Source organism: Phocoena sinus, chromosome X, assembly GCF_008692025.1.
Source record: "Phocoena sinus isolate mPhoSin1 chromosome X, mPhoSin1.pri, whole genome shotgun sequence".
Lineage (NCBI taxonomy): Eukaryota > Metazoa > Chordata > Mammalia > Artiodactyla > Phocoenidae > Phocoena > Phocoena sinus.
Genome location: NC_045784.1, coordinates 32,357,081 through 32,378,371, shown reverse-complemented (window position 1 = coordinate 32,378,371; position 21,291 = coordinate 32,357,081). Strand labels below are relative to the sequence as shown.

General features: G+C 45.5%; 2 protein-coding genes across 2 annotated transcripts in view; one reads left to right on the top strand and one right to left on the bottom strand.

Annotated features, from left to right (window-relative positions):
* The window catches only part of CFAP47 (cilia and flagella associated protein 47), a 533,433-nt gene that overhangs the window by 284,057 nt on the left and 228,085 nt on the right, over positions 1–21,291 (bottom strand).
* LOC116747720 (melanoma-associated antigen B4-like) lies at positions 13,308–14,360 on the top strand. Its single transcript, XM_032620249.1, has one exon. The coding sequence runs from the start codon at positions 13,308–13,310 to the stop codon at positions 14,358–14,360; it is 1,053 nt and encodes a 350-aa protein (XP_032476140.1).

Here is a 21,291-nt window from a genome sequence, read left to right as displayed (position 1 = left end):
TACTGCAGAGCAGAATAAAGAAAAAAGAATGAAAAGAACTGAGGACCGTCTCACAGACCTCTGGGACAACATTAAATGCAGCAACATTCAAATTATAGGGGTTCCAGAAGAAGAAGAGAAAAAGAAAGGGACTGAGAAAATATTTGAAGAGATTACAGTTGAAAACTTCCCTAATATGGGAGAGGAAATAGTTAATCAACTCCAGGAAGCAGAGACAGTCCCATACAGGATAAATCCAAGGACAAACACGCCAAGACACATATTAATCAAACTTTCAAAAATTAAATACAAAGAAAACATATTAAAAGCAGCAAGGGAAAAACAACAAATAACACACAAGGGAATCCCCATAAGGTTAACAGCTGATCTTTCAGCAGAAACTCTGCAAGCCAGAAGGGACTGGCAGGACATATTTAAAGTGATGAAGGAGAAAACCTACAAACAAGATTACTCTACCCAGCAAGGATCTCATTCTGATTTGATGGAGAAATTAAAACCTTTACAGACAAGCAAAAGCTGAGAGAGTTCAGCACCACCAAACCAGCTTTACAACAAATGCTAAAGGAACTTCTCTAGGCAAAAAACACAAGACAAGGAAAAGACCTACAATAACGAACCCAAAACAATTAAGAAAATGGGAATAGGAACATACATATTGATAATTACCTTAAATGTAAATAGACTAAATTCTCCCAGCAAAAGACACAGAGTGGCTGAATGGATACAAAAACAAGACCCATATATATGCTCTCTACAAGAGACCCACTTCAGACCTAGGGACACATATAGACTGAAAGGGAGGGGATGGAAAAATATATTCCATGCAAATGTAAATCAGAAGAAAGCTGGAGTAGCAATTCTCATTTCAGACACAATAGACTTTAAAATAAAGACTATTACAAGAGAAAAGGACACTACATAATGATCAAGGGATCGATCCAAGAAGAAGATTTAACAACTGTAAATATTTATGCACCCAACATAGGAGCACCTCAATACATAAGGTAAATACTAACAGCCATAAAAGGGGAAATCGACAGTAACACAATCATAGTAGGGGACGATAACACCCCACTTTCACCAATGGACAGATCATCCAAAATCAAAATAGATAAGGAAACACAAGCTTTAAATGATACATTAAACAAAATGGACTTAATTGATATTTATAGGACATTCCATCGAAAAACAACAGATAACACATTTTTCTCAAGTGAGAACTAGAACTAGAACAAAAAATTTCACAATTTCAATGGAAACACAAAAGACCCTTACCTAGGGGTAAGATGGGAATAAAGACAGACCTACTAGAGCACGGACTTGAGGATATGGGGAGGGGGAAGGGTAAGCTGTGACAAACTGAGAGAGTGGCGTGGACATATATACACTACCAAATGTAAAACAGAGAGCTAGTGGGAAGCAGCTGCATAGCACAGGGAGATCAGCTCGGTGCTTTGTGACTACCTAGAGGGGTGGGATAGGGAGGGTGGGAGGGAGGGAGACACAAGAGGGAGGAGATATGGGGATATATGTATATGTATAACTGATTCACTTTGTTATAAAGCAGAAACACACCGTGTAAAGCAATTATACTCGAATAAAGATGTTAAAAAATTAAAAAATAAATGAAAAGCCTACATACTGTAGGATTCCATCAATATTATATTCTGGAAACGGCAAAACTCTAGGGAGACTAAAAAGTTCAGAGTTATTAGGGGCTCAAAGTGAGGTTTTGAGGGATGGACAGGTGGAGCACGGGAGAATTTTAGGGCAGTGAAACTCTTCTGCATGATGCTCTGTTGGGGTGTAGATGACGCCATGACTTTGTCAACCACTATAGAACTATAAAGCACAAAAAGTGAAATGTGTAATAAACAGTGGACAATAGTCAATAATAATGTATCACTATTAGTTGATCAATTATAACAAATGAACTTGCATCCATTGTACCAACACAATATGTTAATAATAGGAGAATCTAACTGGAAGAAGAGAGTGGCTGTATGGGAACTCTTTGCACTATCTGCTTAACTTTCTGTGGTCTGAATCTGTTCTTTTAAAAAGTCTATTAATTTAAAACCTAGAAAAAAATCTAGACAAGAACACATAGCCAGTACAGAGCTACATACAACAATACCAAATAAATAAAAATCATGAATAATGAAAAGCAAAAGATAGCAATGCTAATAATTTGATCCTCTAATTAAAACGCTAAGGGAATAGGCACAGAAAATAGTCAAACATATAAGGAACTTCAGAAACCTGGTGGAAAAAAGATCACCACAGCGAAATCAAGAGACTGGCTGGAAACAAAATCAACAATTCCTTAGATCATGTTAATAGAAAATACATCAGGAGCTTCAAGATGGCGAAAGAGTAAGACACAGAGATCACCTTTGTCCCGCAAATACATCAGAAATACAACTACACGTGGAACAACTCCTACAGAACATTTACTGAACGCTGGCAGAAGACCTCAGACCTCCCAAAAGGAAAGAAAATCCCCACGTACCTGAGGAGGGCAAAAGAAGAAAGAAAAAACAGAGACCAAAGAATAGGAATGGGACCTGCAGCAGTGGGAGGGAGCTGTGAAGGAGGAAAGCTTTCCACACACTAGGAAGCCCCTTCGCGGTCAGAGACCGTGGGTGGCGGAGGGGGAAGCTGCGGAACCACGGAGGAGAGCCCAGCAACAGGGGTGCTGAGGGAGCAAAGCTCAGAGATTTCCGCACAGAGGATCGGCGCTAACCAGCACTCACCAGCCCGAGAGGCTTGCCTGCTCAACTGCTGGGGCAGGTGGGGGCTGGGAGCTGAGGCTCGGGCTTCGGAGGTCGGATCCCAGGGAGAGGACTGGGGTTGGCTGGGTAACACAGCCTGAAGGAGGGCTAGTGTGCCACAGCTAGCAGGGACGGAGTCTGGGAAAAAGTCTGGAGATGCCGAAGAGACAAGAGACATTTTCTTGCCTCTTTGTTTCCTGGTGCGCGAGGAGAGGGGATTCAGAGCGCCGCTTAAAGGAGCTTCAGAGACGGGGGCGAGCTGCTGGTATCAACGCAGACCCCAGAGATGGGCATGAGACACTAAGGCCACTGCTGCAGCCACCAAGAAGCCTGTGTGCAAGCACAGGTCACTCTCCACACCTCCCCTCCCAGGAGCCTGTGCAGCCCGCCACTGCCAGGGTCCCGTGATCCAGGGACAACTTCCCCGGGAGAACGAACGGCGTGCCTCAGGCTGGTGAAACGTCACGCCAGCTGCTTCCGCTGCAGGCTCGCCCCGAAATCCGTACCCCTCCCTCCAACCGGCTTGAGTGAGCCAGAGCCCCCGAGTCAGCTGCTCCTTTAACGCAGTCCTGTCTGAGCGAGGAACAGACGGCCTCAGGCGACCTACATGCAAAAGCAGGTCCAAATCCAAAGCTGAACACCAGGAGCTGTGCGAACAAAGAAGAGAAAAGGAAATCTCTCCCAGAAGCCTCAGGAGCAGCTGATTAAATCTCCACAATCAACTTGACGTACCCTGCATCTGTAGAATACCTGAATAGACAACGAATCATCCCAAATTCAGGAGGTGGACTTTGAGAGCAACGATATATATATCTTTTTTTCCCTTTCTCTCTTTTTTGTGAGTGTTATGTGTATGCTTCTGTGTATGATTTTGTCTGTAGAGCTTTGCTTTTACCATTTGTCCCAGGGTTCTGTCCATTTTTTTTCTTTTTATTACTTAAAAAAATTTTTTTAATAAGCATTTCTTATTTTAATAACTTTCTTTTATTTGAATTTACTTTACTTTATCTTCTTTTTTCTTTCCTTCTTTTTTTCCTCCCTTTTATTCTGAGCTGTGAGGAGGACAGGCTCTTGGTTCACCAGCCATGCGTCAGGGCTGTGCCACTGAGGTGGGAGAGCCAAGTTCAGGACACTGGTCCACAAGAGACCTCCCAGCTCCACGGTATATCAAACGGCAAAAATCTCCCAGAGATCTCCATCTCAACGCCAAGACCCTGCTCCACTCAACGACCAGCAAGCTACAGTGCTGGACACCCCATGCCGAACAATTAGCAAGACAGGAACACAACCCCATCCATTAGCACAGAGGCTGCCGAAAATCATAATAAGGCCACAGACACCCCAAAACACACCACCAGACGTGGACCTGCCCGCCAGAAAGACAAGATCCAGCCTCATCCACCAGAACACAGGCACTAGTCCCCTCCACCAGGAAGCCTACACAACCCACTGAACCAACCTTAGCCACTGGGGACAGACACCAAAAACAACGGGAACTACGAACCTGCAGCCTGTGAAAAGGAGACCCCAAACACAGTAAATTAAGCAAAATGAGAAGACAGAAAAACACACAGCAGATGAAGGAGCAAGGCAAACACCCACCAGACCTAACAAGTGAAGAGGAAATAGGCAGTCTACCTGAAAAAGAATTCAGAATAATGATAGTAAAGATGATCCAAAATCTTGGAAATAGAATGGACAAAATGCAAGAAACGTTTAACAAGGACCTGGAAGAACTAAAGAGGAAACAAACAACGATGAACAGCACAATAAATGAAATGAAAAAGACTCTAGATGGGATGAATAGCAGAATAACTGGGGCAGGAGAACGGATAAGTGACCTGGAAGATAAAATAGTGGAAATAACTACTGCAGAGCCGAGTGAAGAAAAAAGAATGAAAAGAATTGAGGACAGCCTCAGAGACCTCTGGGACAACATTAAACGCACCAACATTCGGAATTCCCTAGTGACGCAGTGGTTAAGAATCCACCTGCCAACACAGGGGACGCCGGTTCAAGCCCTGGTCCAGGAAGATCCCACATACCGCAGAGTAACTAAGCCTGAGTGCCACAACTACTGAGCATGCACTCTAGAGCTTGCACGCCACAACTACTGAGCCTGTGCGCCACAACTACGGAAGCCCACACGCCTAGAGCCCACTACCCACAACAAGAGAAGCTACCGCAATGAGAAACACACACACTGCAATGAAGAGTAGCCCCCGCTCGCTGCAGCTAGAGAAAGCCTGCACTCAGCAACAAAGACCCAATGCGGCCAAAAATAAATAAATAAAATAAATAAATGTACAAACACAAAACAAGAAACAACAACAAAAAATGTAGCAACTTTCAAATTATAGGGGTCCCAGAAGAAGATGAGAAAAAGAAAGGGACTGAGAAAATATTTGAAGAGATTATGGTTGAAAACTTACCTAATATGGGAAAGGAAATAGTTAATCAAGTCCAGGAAGCACAGAGTCCCATACAGGATACATCCAAGGAGGTACACGCCAAGATACGTATTAATCAAACTATCAAAAATTAAATACAAAGAATAAAAATTAAAAGCAGCAAGGGAAAAACAACAAATAACACATAAGGGAATCCCCATAAGGTTAAGAGCTGATCTCTCAGCAGAAACCCTACAAGCCAGAAGGGAGTGGCAGGACATACTGAAAGTGATGAAGGAGAAAAACCTGCAACCAAGACTACTCTACCCAGCAAGGATCTCATTCAGTTTTGATGGAAAAATTAAAACCTTTACAGACAAGCAAAAGCTAAGAGAATTCAGCACCACGAAACCAGCTTTACAACAAACGCTAAAGGAACTTCCCTAGGCAGGAAACACAAGAGAAGGAAAAGACCTACAATAATAAACCCAAAACAATTAAGAAAATGGGAACAGGAACATACATATCGATAATTACCTTAAATGTAAGTGGACTAAATGCTCCAACCAAAAGATATAGATCGGCTGAATGGATACAGAAAAAAGACCCATATATATGCTGTCTACAAGAGACCCACCTCGGACCCAGGGACACATACAGACTGAAAGGGAGGGGATGGAAAAAGATATTCCATGCAAATGGAAATCAAAACAAAGCTGGAGTAGCAGTTCTCATTTCAGACACAATAGACTTTAAAACACAGACTATTACAAGACACAAGGAAGGACACTGCACAATGATCAAGGGATCAATCCAAGAAGAAGATATAACAACTGTAACTATTTATGCACCCAACATAGGAGCACCTCAATACATAAGGCAAGTACTAACAGCCATAAAAGGGGAAAGCGACAGTAACGCAATCATAGTAGGGGACTTTAACACCCCACTGTCACCAATGGACAGAGCATCCAAAATGAAAATAAATAAGGAAATGCAAGCTTTAAATAATACATTAAACAAGATGGACTTAATTGATATTTATAGGACATTCCATCCAAAAACAACACAATACACATTCCTCTCAAGTGCTCATGGAACATTCTCCAGGATAGTTCATATCTTGGGTCACAAATCAAGCCTTGGTAAATTTAAGAAAATTGAAATCGTATCACGTATCTTTTCCGACCACAACACTATGAAACTAGGTATCAATTACAGGAAAAAATCTGTAAGAAATACAAACAGATGGAGGCTAAACAACACACTACTTAGTAACCAAGAGATCACTGAAGAAATCAAAGAGGAAATAAAAAAATACCTAGACACAAATGACAATGAAACACGATGACCCAAACACTGTGGGATGCAGCAAAAGCAGTTCTAAGAGGGAAGTTTGCAGCAATACAATCCTACCTCAAGAAACAAGAGAAATCTCAAATAAACAACTAACCATACAGCTAAAGCAATTAGAGAAAGAAAACAAAAAAAGCCCAAAGTTAGCAGAAGGAAAGAAATCTTAAAGATCAGATCAGAAATAAATGAAAAAGAAATGAAGGAAATGATAGCAAACATCAATAAAACTAAAAGCTGGTTCTTCGAGAAGATAAACAAAATTGATAAACCATTAGCCAGACTTATCAACAAGAAAAGGGAGAAGCCTCAAATCAATAGAATTAGAAATGGAAAAGGGGAAGTAACAACTGACACGGCAGAAATACAAAGGATCATTAGAGATAACTACGAGCAACTCTATGCCAATAAAATGAGCAACCTGGAAGAAATGGACAAATTCTTAGAAATGCACAAACTTGTGAGACTGAACCAGGAAGAAATAGAAAATATGAACAGACCAATCAGAAGCACTGAAATTGAAACTGTGATTAAAAATCTTCCAACAAACAAACGCCCAGGAACAGATGGCTGCACAGGCGAATTCTATCAAATATTTAGAGAAGAGCTAACACCTATCCTTCTCAAACTCTTCTAAAATATAGCAGAGGGAGGAACACTCTCAAACTCATTCTATGAGGTCACCATCACTCTGATACCAAAACCAGACAAACATGTCACAGAGAAAGAAAACTGCAGGCCAATATCACTGATGAACATAGCTGCAAAACTCCTCGACAAAATACTAGCAAACAGAGTCCAACAGCACATTAAAAGGATCATACACTATGATCAAGTGGGGTTTATCCCAGGAATGCAAGGATTCTTCAATATACACAAATCAATCAACGTGATACACCATATTAAAAAATGGAAGGAGAAAACCCAGATGATCATCTCAATAGATGCAGAGAAAGCTTTCGACAAAATTCAACACCCATTTATGATAAAAACCCTCCAGAAAGTAGGCATAGAGGGAACTTTCAACCTATTAAACGGCATATATGACAAACCCACAGCCACCATCATCCTCAAGGGTGAAAAACTGAAACCATTTCCACTAAGATCGGAAACAAAACAAGGCTGCCCACTTGCACAACTATTATTCAACATAGTTTTGGAAGTTTTAGCCACAGCAATCAGAGAAGAAAAAGAAATAAAAGGAATCCAAATTGGAAAAGAAGAAGTAAAGCTGTCACTGTTTGCAGATGACATGAATACTATACATAGAGAATCCTAAAGATGCTACCAGAAAACTACTAGAGCTACTCAATGAATCTGGTAAAGTAGCAGGATACAAAATTAATGCACAGAAATCTCTTGCATTCCTATACACTAATGATGAAAAATCTGAAAGTGAAGCTAAGAAAACACTCCCATTCACCACTGCAACAAAAAGAATAAAATATCTAGGAATAAACCTACCTAAGGAGACAAAAGACCTGTATGCAGAAAATTATAAGACACTGATGAAAGAAATTAAAGATGATACAACTAGATGGGGAGGTATACCATGTTCTTGGATCGGAAGAATCAACATTGTGAAAATGAGTCTACTACCCAAAGCAATATACAGATTCAATGCAATCCCTATCAAACTACCACTGCCATTTTTCACAGAACTAGAACAAAAAATTTCACAATATGTATGGAAACACAAAAGACCATGAATAGCCAAAGCAATCCTGAGAAAGAAAAACGGAGCTGGAGGAATCAGGCTCCCTGACTTTAGACTACACTACAAAGCTACGGTAATCAAGACAGTATGGTACTGGCACAGAAACACAAATATAAATCAATGAAACAGGATAGAAAGTCCAGAGATAAACCCACACACATATGATCACCTTATCTTTCATAAAGGAGGCAAGAATATACAGTGGAGAAAAGACAGCCTCTTCAATAAGTGGTGCTGGGAAAACTGGACAGCTACATGTAAAAGAATGAAATTAGAACGCTCCCTAACACCATACACAAAAATAAACTCAAAATGCATTGAAGACCTAAATGTAAGGCCAGACACCATCAACCTCTTAGAGGCAGAACACTCTATGACATACATCACAGCAAGGTCCTTTTTCACCCACCTCCTAGAGAAATGGAAATAGAAACAAAAATAAACAAATGGGACCTAATGAACCTTAAAAGCTTTTGCACAGCAAAGGATACCATAACCAAGACGAAAAGACAACCCTCAGAATGGGAGAAAATATTTGCAAATGAAGCAACTGACAAAGGATTAATGTCCAAAACATACAAGCAACTCATGCAGCTCAATATGAAAAAAATAAACAACCCAATCCAACCATAGGCAGAAGACCTAAATAGACATTTCTCCAAAGAAGACATACAGATTGCCAACAGACACTTCAAAGAATGCTCAACATCATTAATCATTAGAGAAATGCAAATCAAAACTACAATGAGATATCATCTCACACTGGGCAGAATGGCCATCATCAAAAAATCTACAAACATTAAATGCTGGAGAGGGTGGGGAGAAAAGGGAGCCCTCTTGCACTGTTGGTTGGAATGTAAATTGATACAGCCACTATGGAGAACAGTATGGGCGTTCATGAAAAAACTACAAATAGAACTACCATATGAGCCAGCAATCCCACTACTTGGGCATATACCCTGAGAAAACCATAATTCAAAAAGAGTCATGTACCAAGATGTTCACTGCAGCTCTATTTACAATAGCCAGGACATGGAAGCAACCTAAGTGTCCATCAACAGATGAATGGATAAAGAAGATGTGGCACATATATACAATGGAATATTACTCAGCCATAAAAAGGAACGAAACTGAGGTATTTGTAGCGAGGTGGATGGACCTAGAGACTGTCATACAGAGTGAAGTAAGTCAGAAAGAGAAAAGCAAATACCATATGCTAACACATATACATGAAATCTAAGAAAAAAAAACAAACATGGTCATGAAGAACCTAGGGGCAACACGGGAATAAAAATGCAGACCTACTAGAGAATGGACTTGAGGATATGGGGTGGGGCAAGGGTAAGCTGGGACAAAGTGAGAGAGTGGCATGGACATATATACACTACCAAACGTAAAACAGATAGCTAGTGGGAAGCAGCTGCATAGCACAGGGCGATCAACTCGGTACTCTGTGACCACCTAGAGTGGTAGGATAGGGCGGGTGGGAGGGAGAGAGATGCAAGAGGGAGGAGATATGGGGTTATATGTATAACTGATTCACTTTGTTATAAAGCAGAAACTAACACACTGTTGTAAAGCAATTATACTCCAATAAAGATGTTAAAAAAAATCAAAAAGAGACAAGAAAATACACCATAGACAAAAGCAACAATATAAAAACATATCTAGAAAGAAGCCATACAAATATGTATATAATCTCCATGGAGGCAACGATAAGAATTTCCTGATTGACTTAGGAAAAAGAAGTCTCAACCAGAATAGTATGTTATGTGTATTGGTGAGGCACAGATATTGTAAGAATATCGATTTTCCTTAATTCATTTACAGATTTAGTACCTTATCCATAGCAGCTGATGACAATCAAACATGGGCTACTGTTTCCTGTACCCAAAGTCAACCATGGAAAAATTACAGAAGGAACAAAGAAAAAACATTAACAAAAGCAAAAACACAAGACTAAATAATCCCTGAGGGACAATAAGTCTCCACTGAACTAGAACCTGAGTGTGGGCAGGTAGGGGGATGCCCTGAATTGGAGACAGGTCTGTAGCCTGCAAGAGAGGCAGATGACAGGATTGATTAGAGAAAAGCCTTTAACGTTGAGCCCTTGATTCTTCCACTGTGCTCTGGGACCATGAATCTCTACTGCTTCACTGAAGGAATCTGAGGCAGCATTTCAGACCCCGCATGCCAGGAGCATGGGACACCAAAGATTGGGCTGGATGTGGCAGTATGGTCCACAGGCTGTTAAATAACCATCTAAAACTTTCTTAGTGGATGACAACTGACCTTTTTAAGTGATCATCTTAATAGACTGTCACACACAGACTAAAAGAGAAAAGCAAGTAACATAGTAGTTGTACAAAAGGACAGAAATTCATTTCTGAACTTTTGCGCAATGCCCCTGATGTCAACAAAGAGAGACCACAGTGAGAATTGTCAGGCTAAGGCGCCCCTTCACTAACTCCTCTGGGATTCTGTGGGGCACGGTTGGGGACAGGGATGGATTCATACCAGAGAAGGAGGAATCGCAGGCCCTGCCAGCAGTCAATGTGAGGACCTTGAGTGAGACCTGACGGGCTCCAAACCACAGAAGGGAGTCTCGCCTCCTTTCCCCTCAGCTCACCTTACCTGCAGCAGCCATCTCTGGGAGGCTCCAGGCAGAAGTGTCCAGATGAGACGTGCCTGCACTTCACACCAGCTGTCTCAGGGAGTTGATGTCTTTTTTTTTTCTTTTTTTTTTTTTTATTTAGTCTGCAATTAAAGATCGCAGCGATTTACTTATTTATTTTGTGGTACGCGGGCCTCTCACCGCTGTGGCCTCTCCCGTTGCGGAGCACAGGCTCCGGACGCGCAGGCCCAGCGGCCATGGCTCACGGGCCCAGCCGCTCCGCGGCATGTGGGATCCTCCCGGACCGGGGCACGAACCCGTGTCCCCTGCATCGGCAGGCGGACTCCCAACCACTGCGCCACCAGGGAAGTCCACGGGAGTTGATGTCTTTGATGTGAGGCCTTGGCCTCAGGTCAGGAGACGGGAGGTAGCCCAGCACCTACAGGAAGTCAAGAGAAGACAGTGAGAGAGAATTGAGAGCAGCATCCGCCATAGAAGAGGGGGCCCCAAAGAGCCCTCACTGTCAGTCTCGGGGAACCCAGGCATGGCTGTGAGGCTCAGGGCCCCGGATACTTCCGGCTGGGGGTGCCGACAGAAATGAGAGCCAGGGTGTGACGCCTGCTGACTCAGCTCAGCAGAGGGAAAAGTCCCAGGACCTGCCAAGAGTCAATGAAAGGCCCTCGTGCCAGGCCTGCCGGAAGCTCCCCCGGAACCCCTCTCTGATCCCCCGCCCCGCCCCGCCCCGCTCCGCTCCGCCCCGGCCACAGCCCGCCCCTGCTGTCCTCCTGGACCCCAGATGCGCATGACCGGAAGTCACGTCCTCCGAACCGCGCTGTGGGGACGTGCCATTTTTGAGAGCTGACGTCCAGCGAGAGTGAGCCGTGGGAGGAGTGCCACGTCTCGTCAGGTGTCAAGGTGTGAGATGACCCCAGTTAGAAGTGCGGGGACACGCCCCCGACACCCCCAATCCCCATTCCCTCCAAAAAGAGACGGCCACACAGGCCCCGCCCACCCCACCCCTGCTCTCGGCCCAAAAGGCTCGGGCCTGGCTATTAGGCCCGAAGTCCATCCGCTTCCCCCGCGGGGTCTCAGGCAAGGAAGTCCTCGCTCTAAGGCTGGCGGACCCTGGCTCAGCTCAGTAGAGGGAGCGCCCCAGGCGCTGTGGAGTGAAGGACGGGACCCTCGTGGGGACTGAGGGGCTCCACACCCCATTATGGCAGCCACGCGGACCCCGCCCCTGACATCGGCCTGGGAGCCTCTGGGCAGGTCTAAAGACTGAGGGGCTCCCTCAGTGCGAACGCGGACGGACGGACAGACGCGGGAGACCCAGGGAGGAGGGGGCCTTGTCCTGAGGGGCTGGCTGCAGGTCAGCAGAGGGAGGATTTCCAGGGCACGGGAGGAGTCAGAGCGAGGAGCGTCCTCCCCGTCGCAAGGGCACCTCAGAACCCCTCCCCTGTTGTCAGCCGCTTCCTTCTGGCCACACACGGAGGAGGGAGGGCTGCTGTCTGAGAGGACAGGTGCAGGCCAGCAGAAGGCGCGTCCCTAAGCACTCCCAAGAGTCAGCCCAAGCCCCTGAGTGAGGGCCAGTGGGGCCGCCAACCACAGGGCCTCGACCTGTCTGCCGCATGCTGCAGGCTTGGTAAACCTGTCACATGCGGCCGCGTGGTCACCCTCACTGCCTCCGAATGAGACTCAAGGAGGTGCCGGCACTGGTGCGAGCAGATGGCCCTCGGGGCAAGAGAGGAGCTCCAGGCTGCACCGGCCGTCCAGGGAGGACCCCGAGTGAGGACTAAGGGAGTCACCCACCCCGAAGAGAAGGGACAAGAGAGAATATGGCCCGTTCCCCTCCTGTCAACCCTTAGACTCCCAAGAAAGGACTGTCAGGTAGACTCCCAAGAAAGGACTGTCAGGCTGAGACTGCCCGTAATTTCCTCTGCCAGGTCCAAGGGAGGTTAGAGCGTTGTTCTGAAGGGGCAGCCACCAGGCAGCAGAAGGGAGGGTCCCAGGACCCTTCGGTGGTGGGCTGAACGCTCCCTCCTTTCCTCCTCCTGGGTGTCATGGAAGATGGTGGTGTCAACTTCAGAGCAGCAGAGGGGATGGGGTGGGGGTGTCTTGCCAACAACTGTCATCCTGACTCTGAATGGGAACCGTGGAGACCTACCTCCCCTGCCAGCCCCCACTGTCACCCCAGTACTGCCCAGGCAGGGCTGGCTGGCTGTGCCCCACGGCTCACTCTACCGTCCTCCACAGGGGTCTCAGGAGACAGGCTGAGCAGGAGAACAGGAGCCCTGTGGGTCCTCGAGCAGTCCCCTCAAGGACCCTGCAGAGGCGGCCTTGGTTAAAGCCAGGGGGGAATCTCCCCGCTAAAGCTCACAGCATCTCCTTGTCCCTCCCTCAGGTGCCCTCGTTCCCTGCCTTCCTGCGCACACTCCCGCCTGCTGGCCCTGACCTGTGTCATCATGCCTCGGGGCCGGAAGAGCAAGCGCCGTGCCCGCGCGAAACGCCACCAGGCCCGGGGGGAGACTCAGAGTCTCAAGGGTGCCCAGGCCACTGAGGAGGCGGCGGCGGCAGCAGAAGAGATAGAAGAGTCACCCTCCTCCCCCGCTTCTGTTTCTCGGGGTACTCCCCCGAGCTCCCCTGCTGCTGGCACTCGCCAGGAGCCTCAGGGAGCCCCAGCCAGGAGCTCTCGTGATGAAGGTGTTTCATGCCCAGGATCTGAAGAGGGTGCCCAGAGCCAAGATGAGAAAAGTGCAGGTACCTCCGAGGCAGCACCTTCCATTCACAGCTGTTGCAGAGGTGTTCTGATCAGGAAGTCCACAATGTTGGTGCACTTCCTGCTGGAGAAGTACAAGAAGAAGGAGCCCATCCCGCAGGCAGCACTGCTGAAGGCTATCAACAGGAAGTACGATAAACACTTTCCTGAGATCCTCAGCAGAGCCTCTGAGATCATGGAGGCGGTCTTTGGCCTCGAGCTGAAGGAAGTCGACCCCAGCAATCACTCCTACGCCCTCATCAGCAAGATGGCCCTCCCCAGCGAGGGAAGTCCGAGTGATGAGTCGGGGCCGCCCACGTCCGGTCTCCTGATGATTCTCCTGGGCCTGATCTTCAAGAAGGGCAACCGTGCCACCGAGGAGGAGATCTGGGAGTTCCTCAATGCGTTGGGTTTGTATGCTGGGAGGAGGCACTTGATCTTTGGGGAGCCCAGGAGGTTCATCAGCAAAGATTTCGTGCAGCAGAAGTACCTGACGTACCGCCAGGTGCCCAACAGCGATCCTCCACGCTATGAGTTCCTGTGGGGCCCGAGAGCCCACGCTGAAACCAGCAAGATGAAAGTGCTGGAGATTCTGGGCAAGATCATTGGTACCGACCCCAGTGCCTTCCCAGATCTCTATGAGGAGGCTCTGAAAGATGAGGAAGAGAGAGCAGCAGTGAGAGCCACGGCCAGGGCTGCAGCTGTTGCTGAGGGCAGAGCCCCTTCCAGGGCCAAGGCCCGCAGCTCCTCCCACATCTAGGGAGGGAGGCCGCGGGCAGTTTGCTCACTTTGTTTTGGAAGAGAGCAGTCAGGCTCCTAAATAGTGCAGAGTAGTAGGGGTGGAGGGAACAAAGTATAGATCTTATTTATCTTCCTGTTTTAAACTAGTAACTTCTATATATTATTGATTGATTGATTTAGGTTTTTTCAAATGTTTTTTTCTTGTAATAGATAGTGTATTTTCTTAAGAATAGGAATTCGTGAATGACATTGCTTGCATATTTATTGCTGTTTAAAGAGTTCTAAAGTTACAGTTTTGGTATATGTAACAGAAAAACGAACCATCTATATTTTCTGTATGATCCAAGTAGAAAACATGGCACTGCAATAGAGATTTTTCATGGAAATGTGCAAGGCGACCGCAGAAAATATTAGAAACAAAAAATGGAGAAAACAGAGTAAAAGCCATTTAACTCGTGGTTTGCCTTACTTCGTTTAAACTTTCTTTTGGTAGAAATAAAAGATACTTTGACTGATTTAGCTCATTTGTGAGTATTTGTTTGTTTTGCCCTAGTGCACTGCATATTCTCTGCTACCTACTGGATTAAAAATAAACCCTGATGGGAGGGTGGTATCTTGGGGGTTCATAATAATCATATCATAACTGCCATTCATCAAAAACCCAGTATTTCTTAATGAGTATGCCACTGCTTTACATGTAGTACATAACATTCCAACATTCACGCAGGATAGGATTTAGCAGACTCCCTTTATAGGTGAGTAACTTACAGATTTCTCAAGTTCACAAGGCTGATTTAAGTGACCTTGCTGGGTCTAGTCCCCTGGTCTGGAACAGTCTAGAGCCTACACTCTTCCACTCCTCCCAGCCTAAGGCAGACCTTATGTCTTTTAATTCATTTTTCTTCTTACCACTCCAAAATGTATCTCATGGGATAAAAGGGGCCCTGTTCCCAAAGCACTGTTTTGGAATACAGTAACAGTAACGCTGAAGAAGTGAATGATATGAATAAAAAGAAAAATTTTCGGTGACAATGGGGTCTTCTACATATGCAATGTCAGATACCCTGAAAAGATCAGCATCTCCTCATTTACTCTTCAAGTTTCTCAGGGACATAAAAGCCTTGGTTTAAGAGCTGTGTCCTCAGGTCAGTGGAGGGAGGAGTCCCAGCCTCTGATAGTTACTCAAGGTGAGGACCTTAGAACAGAAGGGGGCCCCACAAAGTCTACCCTGCTTTCTCCCTTGTGTGGCCATGCGCAGAGCTGTCTGTCTGAAGGTACCCCTTCTTTTCCTCCGGGGCAAGGGTGGAGAGGTTCTCAGGGAGGTGAGTTCCTTGGTCTTGTGGCAGCATCTCCAATTCTGCCCAAGTAGGAGATCCTAACAGGCCTTAATTTGCTTCAGGGTGAGGACACTGGGTGCTGATGAGTGGACTCCCCATAACAAAGGGGACCACACAGAGGCCCCCGGCAGGGGTAGCCCGGGAATAGGTCTCTTATCTCCCCTTCTGGTGTCTCAGGAAGGTGAAAGCCTTGGCCTGAGGCTGGCAGACAGACAGTAGGGAGGGTAGAGTCCCATATGCTACCTGAAGTCAAGGTAAGAAACCTGAGTTAGGACTGAGGGGCCACTGACTCCAAAAGAGTGGGGCCTTGTAAAGTCCTGCTCCTCAGAAGACCCCAACAGCTTTGGACAGATCTGGTTCATCCTGACTTCCGATTCAGAATTCCCAAGAAGGTAATGCCTTTGTTCTGAGGAGCACAGCTTCAGGGGAGTGGAGGGTGGAGTCCTGGGTCTGGTCAGGCATCACGATGAGGACCCTGAATGAGGAGCAAGAGGACCACTCACTCCAGAACAGAGGAGAATGCAGAGTCCCGCCCCTGAGCTCAGCCCCAGGAGGCCCAGGACAAAGCTTTCTGGCTGACCTGCCCCCTCTTTCCACTGGGGGTGGTCTCGGGGAGGCGAGGGCCTTGGTCTATGGGGAACAGCCTCACTCAGTAGAGACTGGAAATCTAGTGACTCTAAATGAGGATAAAGGGACTCCACCTAGAGCAGAGCCCTGCCACTGGATACCTCCCCTTGGCAAATCCAGGAATGTTGGCATGATGCGCCCCACGCCTTTCCTTTTAGAGCGTCTCAGGTAGATGAGGCACTTGGTCCCAGGGGCCAGCCTCAGGGGAGCACAGGGAGGAATTCCAGGTCATGGCCAAGAGTCGAGCAGAGGACCGTGAGGACTGAGGGAACCACCCAAATCATAAAAGTGGGGACGCCACAGAATCCCGCCCTTACTGTCGGCCATGAGTGACCACAGGCAGTCATGCCCACGTGAGGCAACCCTCACATCCTCCTAGGCGGTCTCGGGGAATTAAAGGCTGTAGTATGAGAGCACAGGCCTCTCTAGGTCACGGGAAGAGCCAGCATAAGGACTCTGAGTGAGGACCAAGGGGAACGCCCAACCGAAAAGAGACAGAAACAAACACATAGCCCCACCATCCTTTTGGCCCGGGGAAGCCCCAGGCAGGGGTAGTTCGATGTGTCACCCACTTGCTTCCCGCTCCGGAGGACTCAGGTCGGTAGAGGGAAGAGTCCCAGATCCTGACAGAGTGAGGACTATTGAGGTCACAAACCCCAGAAGAGCAGAGCCCGGGGAATCTTGCCCTCTGTGTTAGTCCTCAGAAGCCCCTCAGAAATAGCTGTGGCTACACGGGGCCTACTCTGACTTCTACTTCTGGGGACTCAGGGTGGTAAGGACTTTGCTCCGAGGCTGGCTGACTCAGCACAGGGGACATTTCCAGGTTGTGCTAGGAGCTGGGGTGAGGACCTAAGGCTGGAGTGGAACATGAAAACCATAACGATGGGGGCAGCACATCATCTCTCCCCTGCTGTCAGTCCTGGGAGACGCCTGGAGAGATGTCAGGTCGAGCAGAGGCAACCCTTAACTCCTCCCAGGGTGACAGAGAAGTGGGGACAGTAATAGGTGAAGAGGGGGAGAAATTATAGGTCTTCCCAGGAGTCAAACTGAGGAACGGCCTGAGTGAGGACCGGCACGGCCAAGCATAATAAGGCCTGGATCTACCCGCCCCAGCTTCCTGCCTTCAGAGACCACAGGTTGACGTGGGACATCAGGCTACCCTCACTTTCTTCTGTTGGCTCTCAGAGAGCGGTGGGCCTTTCTATGAGCACATGTCCTCAGGTAAAGAGACAGGAGCCACAGGCCTTCCCAGGAGTCAAACTGAGAACCCTGAGTGACGACTAAGGGGAACATGCCCCACCCGCTGAGCTGTGGGGACAACAAAGAGTCTAGCCTTGCCCCTGCTTTCAGCACTTGAAGGCTCAGGACAGGGCACATATATACAATGTAATATACAATGTAGTATTACTCAGCCATAAAAAGAAACGAAATTGAGCCATTTTTAATTAGGTGTGTGGACCTAGAGTCTGTCATACAGAGTGAAGTAAGTCAGAAAGAGAAAGACAAATACCGTATGCTAACACATATATATGGAATTTAAGGGAAAAAAATGTCATGAAGAACCTAGGGGTAAGACAGGAATAAAGACACAGACCTACTAGAGAATGGACTTGAGGATACGGGTTGGGAGAAAGGTAAGCTGTGACAAAGCGAGAGAGAGGCATGGACATATATACACTACCAAACGTAAGGTAGATAGCTAGTGGAAAGCAGCCGCATAGCACAGGGCGATCAGCTCAGTGCTTTGTGACCACCTGGAGGGGTGGGATAGGGAGGGTGGAAGGGAAGGTTATGCAAGAGGGAAGAGATATGGGAACATATGTATAACTGATTCACTTTGTTATAAAGCAGAAACTAACACACCATTGTAAGGCAATCATACTCCAATAAAGGTGTAAAAAAAAAAAAAAGGGTCATGTACCAAAATGTTCATTGCAGCTCTATTTACAATAGCCAGGAGATGGAAACAACCTAAGTGTCCATCATTGGATGAATGGATAAAGAAGATGTGGCACATATATACAATGGAATATTACTCAGCCATAAAAAGAAACGAAATTGAGTTATTTGTAGTGAGGTGGATGCACCTAGAGTCTGTCATACAGAGTGAAGTAAGTCAGAAAGAGGAAAACAAATACCATATGCTAACACATATATATGGAATCTAAGAAAGATAAAAAAAAGGTCATGAAGGTCCTAGGGGTGAGACAGGAATAAAGACACAGACCTAGTAGAGAATGGACTTGAAGATATGGGGAGGGGCAAGGGTAAACTGTGACAAAGTGAGAGAGTGGCATGGACATATATACACTACCAAACGTAAATTAGATAGCTAGTGGGAAGCAGCTGCATAGCACAGGGAGATTAGCTCGGTGCTTTGTGACCACCTAGAGGGGTGGGATGGGGAGGGTGGGAGGGAGAGAGACGCAAGAGGGAAAAGATATGGGAACATGTGTATATGTACAACTGATTCCCTTTGTTATAAAGCAGAAACTAACACACCATTGTAAAGCAATTATACTCTAATAAAGATGTTTAAAAAAAGAACAAATACTACATAATATTGCTTATATGTGGAAAATAAAAAGAATGATATAAATGAACTTATATACAAAACAGAAATAGACCCACAGACACAGAAAACAAACTTGTGGTTACCAAGGGGTAAAAGGGAGGAAAAGGGGGGATAAATTAGGAGAATGGGATTAAGATATACACACTACTATATGTAAAACAGATAACCAACAATCACCTATTGTATAGCACAGGGAGCTATACTCAATATTTTGTAATAACCTATAAGGGAAAAGAATCTGAAAAAGAAAAATAAATATATATATATATAAAACCGAACCACTTTGCTGTACACCTGAAACTAACGTAACATTGTAAATCAACTATACTTCAATTGAAAAAAAAATCCACGAACAGTTTCCACACCGTACCAGAGTGATTTCTCTAGAATGCAAAACTGATCATATCAACTTTGTGTTTAAAATCCTTCAGGACTTCTGTACTGACCTTGTGCTAAAACCCATAAAGTCCAGATGCCTTGGTTTGGCTTATGAAGTCAACCACGGTCTAATTTCTCACTGGGCTCATAGTCCACCCCTCTTACCCACAGCCATACTGTTTTTATTCCTCAGAACGTACCATGCTCTATCAAACCACAGGCACTTCCACATTGAATTCCCTTTATCTGGAAAAAATGTTATTGCCCCCCCCCCCAATAAAACTTACCTATCACCTCCGTCACACAAATTGTACTATCTTTCTCTCTAACCTATGCCCCACCTTGCCTGCCAAACCCTCTTCATTGTTCAGGGCTCAGTTTAAATCCACCTTTTTCCTAGAAACCTTCTCCAAGACACAGGAAAGTTAGGTTCCTCTCTATGTCCGCTCATCCTTAGTTCTTTGGGCTTACCCTGTTATAACATTTGTCATCCTTCTCTGTATATATTTAGTTACTTACATACTCCAGGACACAAAATCCTTGAAGAGACAGACTATATCAAGTTTACTTTTATACCCCCAGAACCTATTATAGTAGCTGGACCATAATAGTTGTTGAATAAATTCATTCAACAAATATTTGTTGAGCCATCTACTATGTAGCTGACACACTATTAAGTTCTGAGTTTACAAGTGATACTTGGTATCTAAATTCATAGACTTATAAGTTGGGGAAGATGGGTTAAATGAATGAGACATATACATGAAGGCATGAGGGAGTGAATAAGTGAATGGGTGAGTGAATGAAGTCCACAAACCAAGATTAGTACTAGCTTGTCCATAAACTAGGACATGTGCAGCTCTTCTGTTTTGGAGTTGCTCCTCTTTATCAGTAGACAAAATTATATAGGAGGCAGCCTGGAGTTAAGAAAGAAAAGAAGAAAATTGTCTTTTCCCAAATCTAAGTTTGGGTGAGAGTCACAAATACCCCCATACATTCTTCTGGGAATTACTAAAAAACATACAGGATTTCTCCTCTTGACATCCAGCAAGAAAGACAGGGCAGGTTACTGGGAAAAGAAAAGGTAGAGAGGGGGAGTAACTGAGAATCAAGCCACAGAAGGAACTCCCCAGAGGGTAGGCTTGGGTGGCTGGCTGCAGTGGAGGATTTAGAGTGTCAGAGGGCAACAAGAGGGACCTGGGCTCCTGGGCCCCAGCAGAGAACAACAAGGAAGAAATAAGCTTTACCTACATCAGATGGTTTTATATGGCCGAAATCAGGTGATCTTGGAAGAAAGTATGTATGCATGTGAACCTTTGTACCCACATTTCTAAACTGGGGATATTACTGGTTGTGAAGAATAAACAAGATCACATTTAAAAAGCATTTTGTGACAGAAGTCTTAAATATATTACTCACTATTTAGATTTCTATTTTATCCTTTCCTTTGAGTGACTAATTGCTGCTTCTATTTGACTTCTTCCTTCTTTTAACTCCCTACCCTACAGCTCACCCTATCTGTGGTTGTAATCTATGAGGACTGAGCAAAAGCCTCTATTGGTCTTAGTGGGCAAGATCCACAGTGCCATATTTGGAAACCTAGGGAATGATTTCAAAGACTGAAATCAGGACTTGTTTAAGCAATAAAGATATAGGGTGTGAAGGTGCAATTTATGCTATGATAATCTACCCAAATATGTAACTTAACATGAAGCAAATTGGAGAATCTCATCAACACCTGGTCTCGCCTACAGTTGTATGATTCCTAGTAAATATCTCTCCAGAATAACTTTATAGCAAGAGTCTACTAAGCATTAGAGGTAGAGACCATAATTTTCACCAACAGCTATTCTTTCTTTCTTTAATTTCTTTCTTTCTTTATTTTTTGGCTGTGCCACGCAGCATATGGGATCTTAGTTCCCCGACCAGGGATCAAACCTGCGCCCCTTGCATTGGAAGCGCAGAGTCTTAACCACTGCGTCGCCAGGGAAGTCCCCCAACATCTATTATTTAATCCTTCCTTTTATGTACCA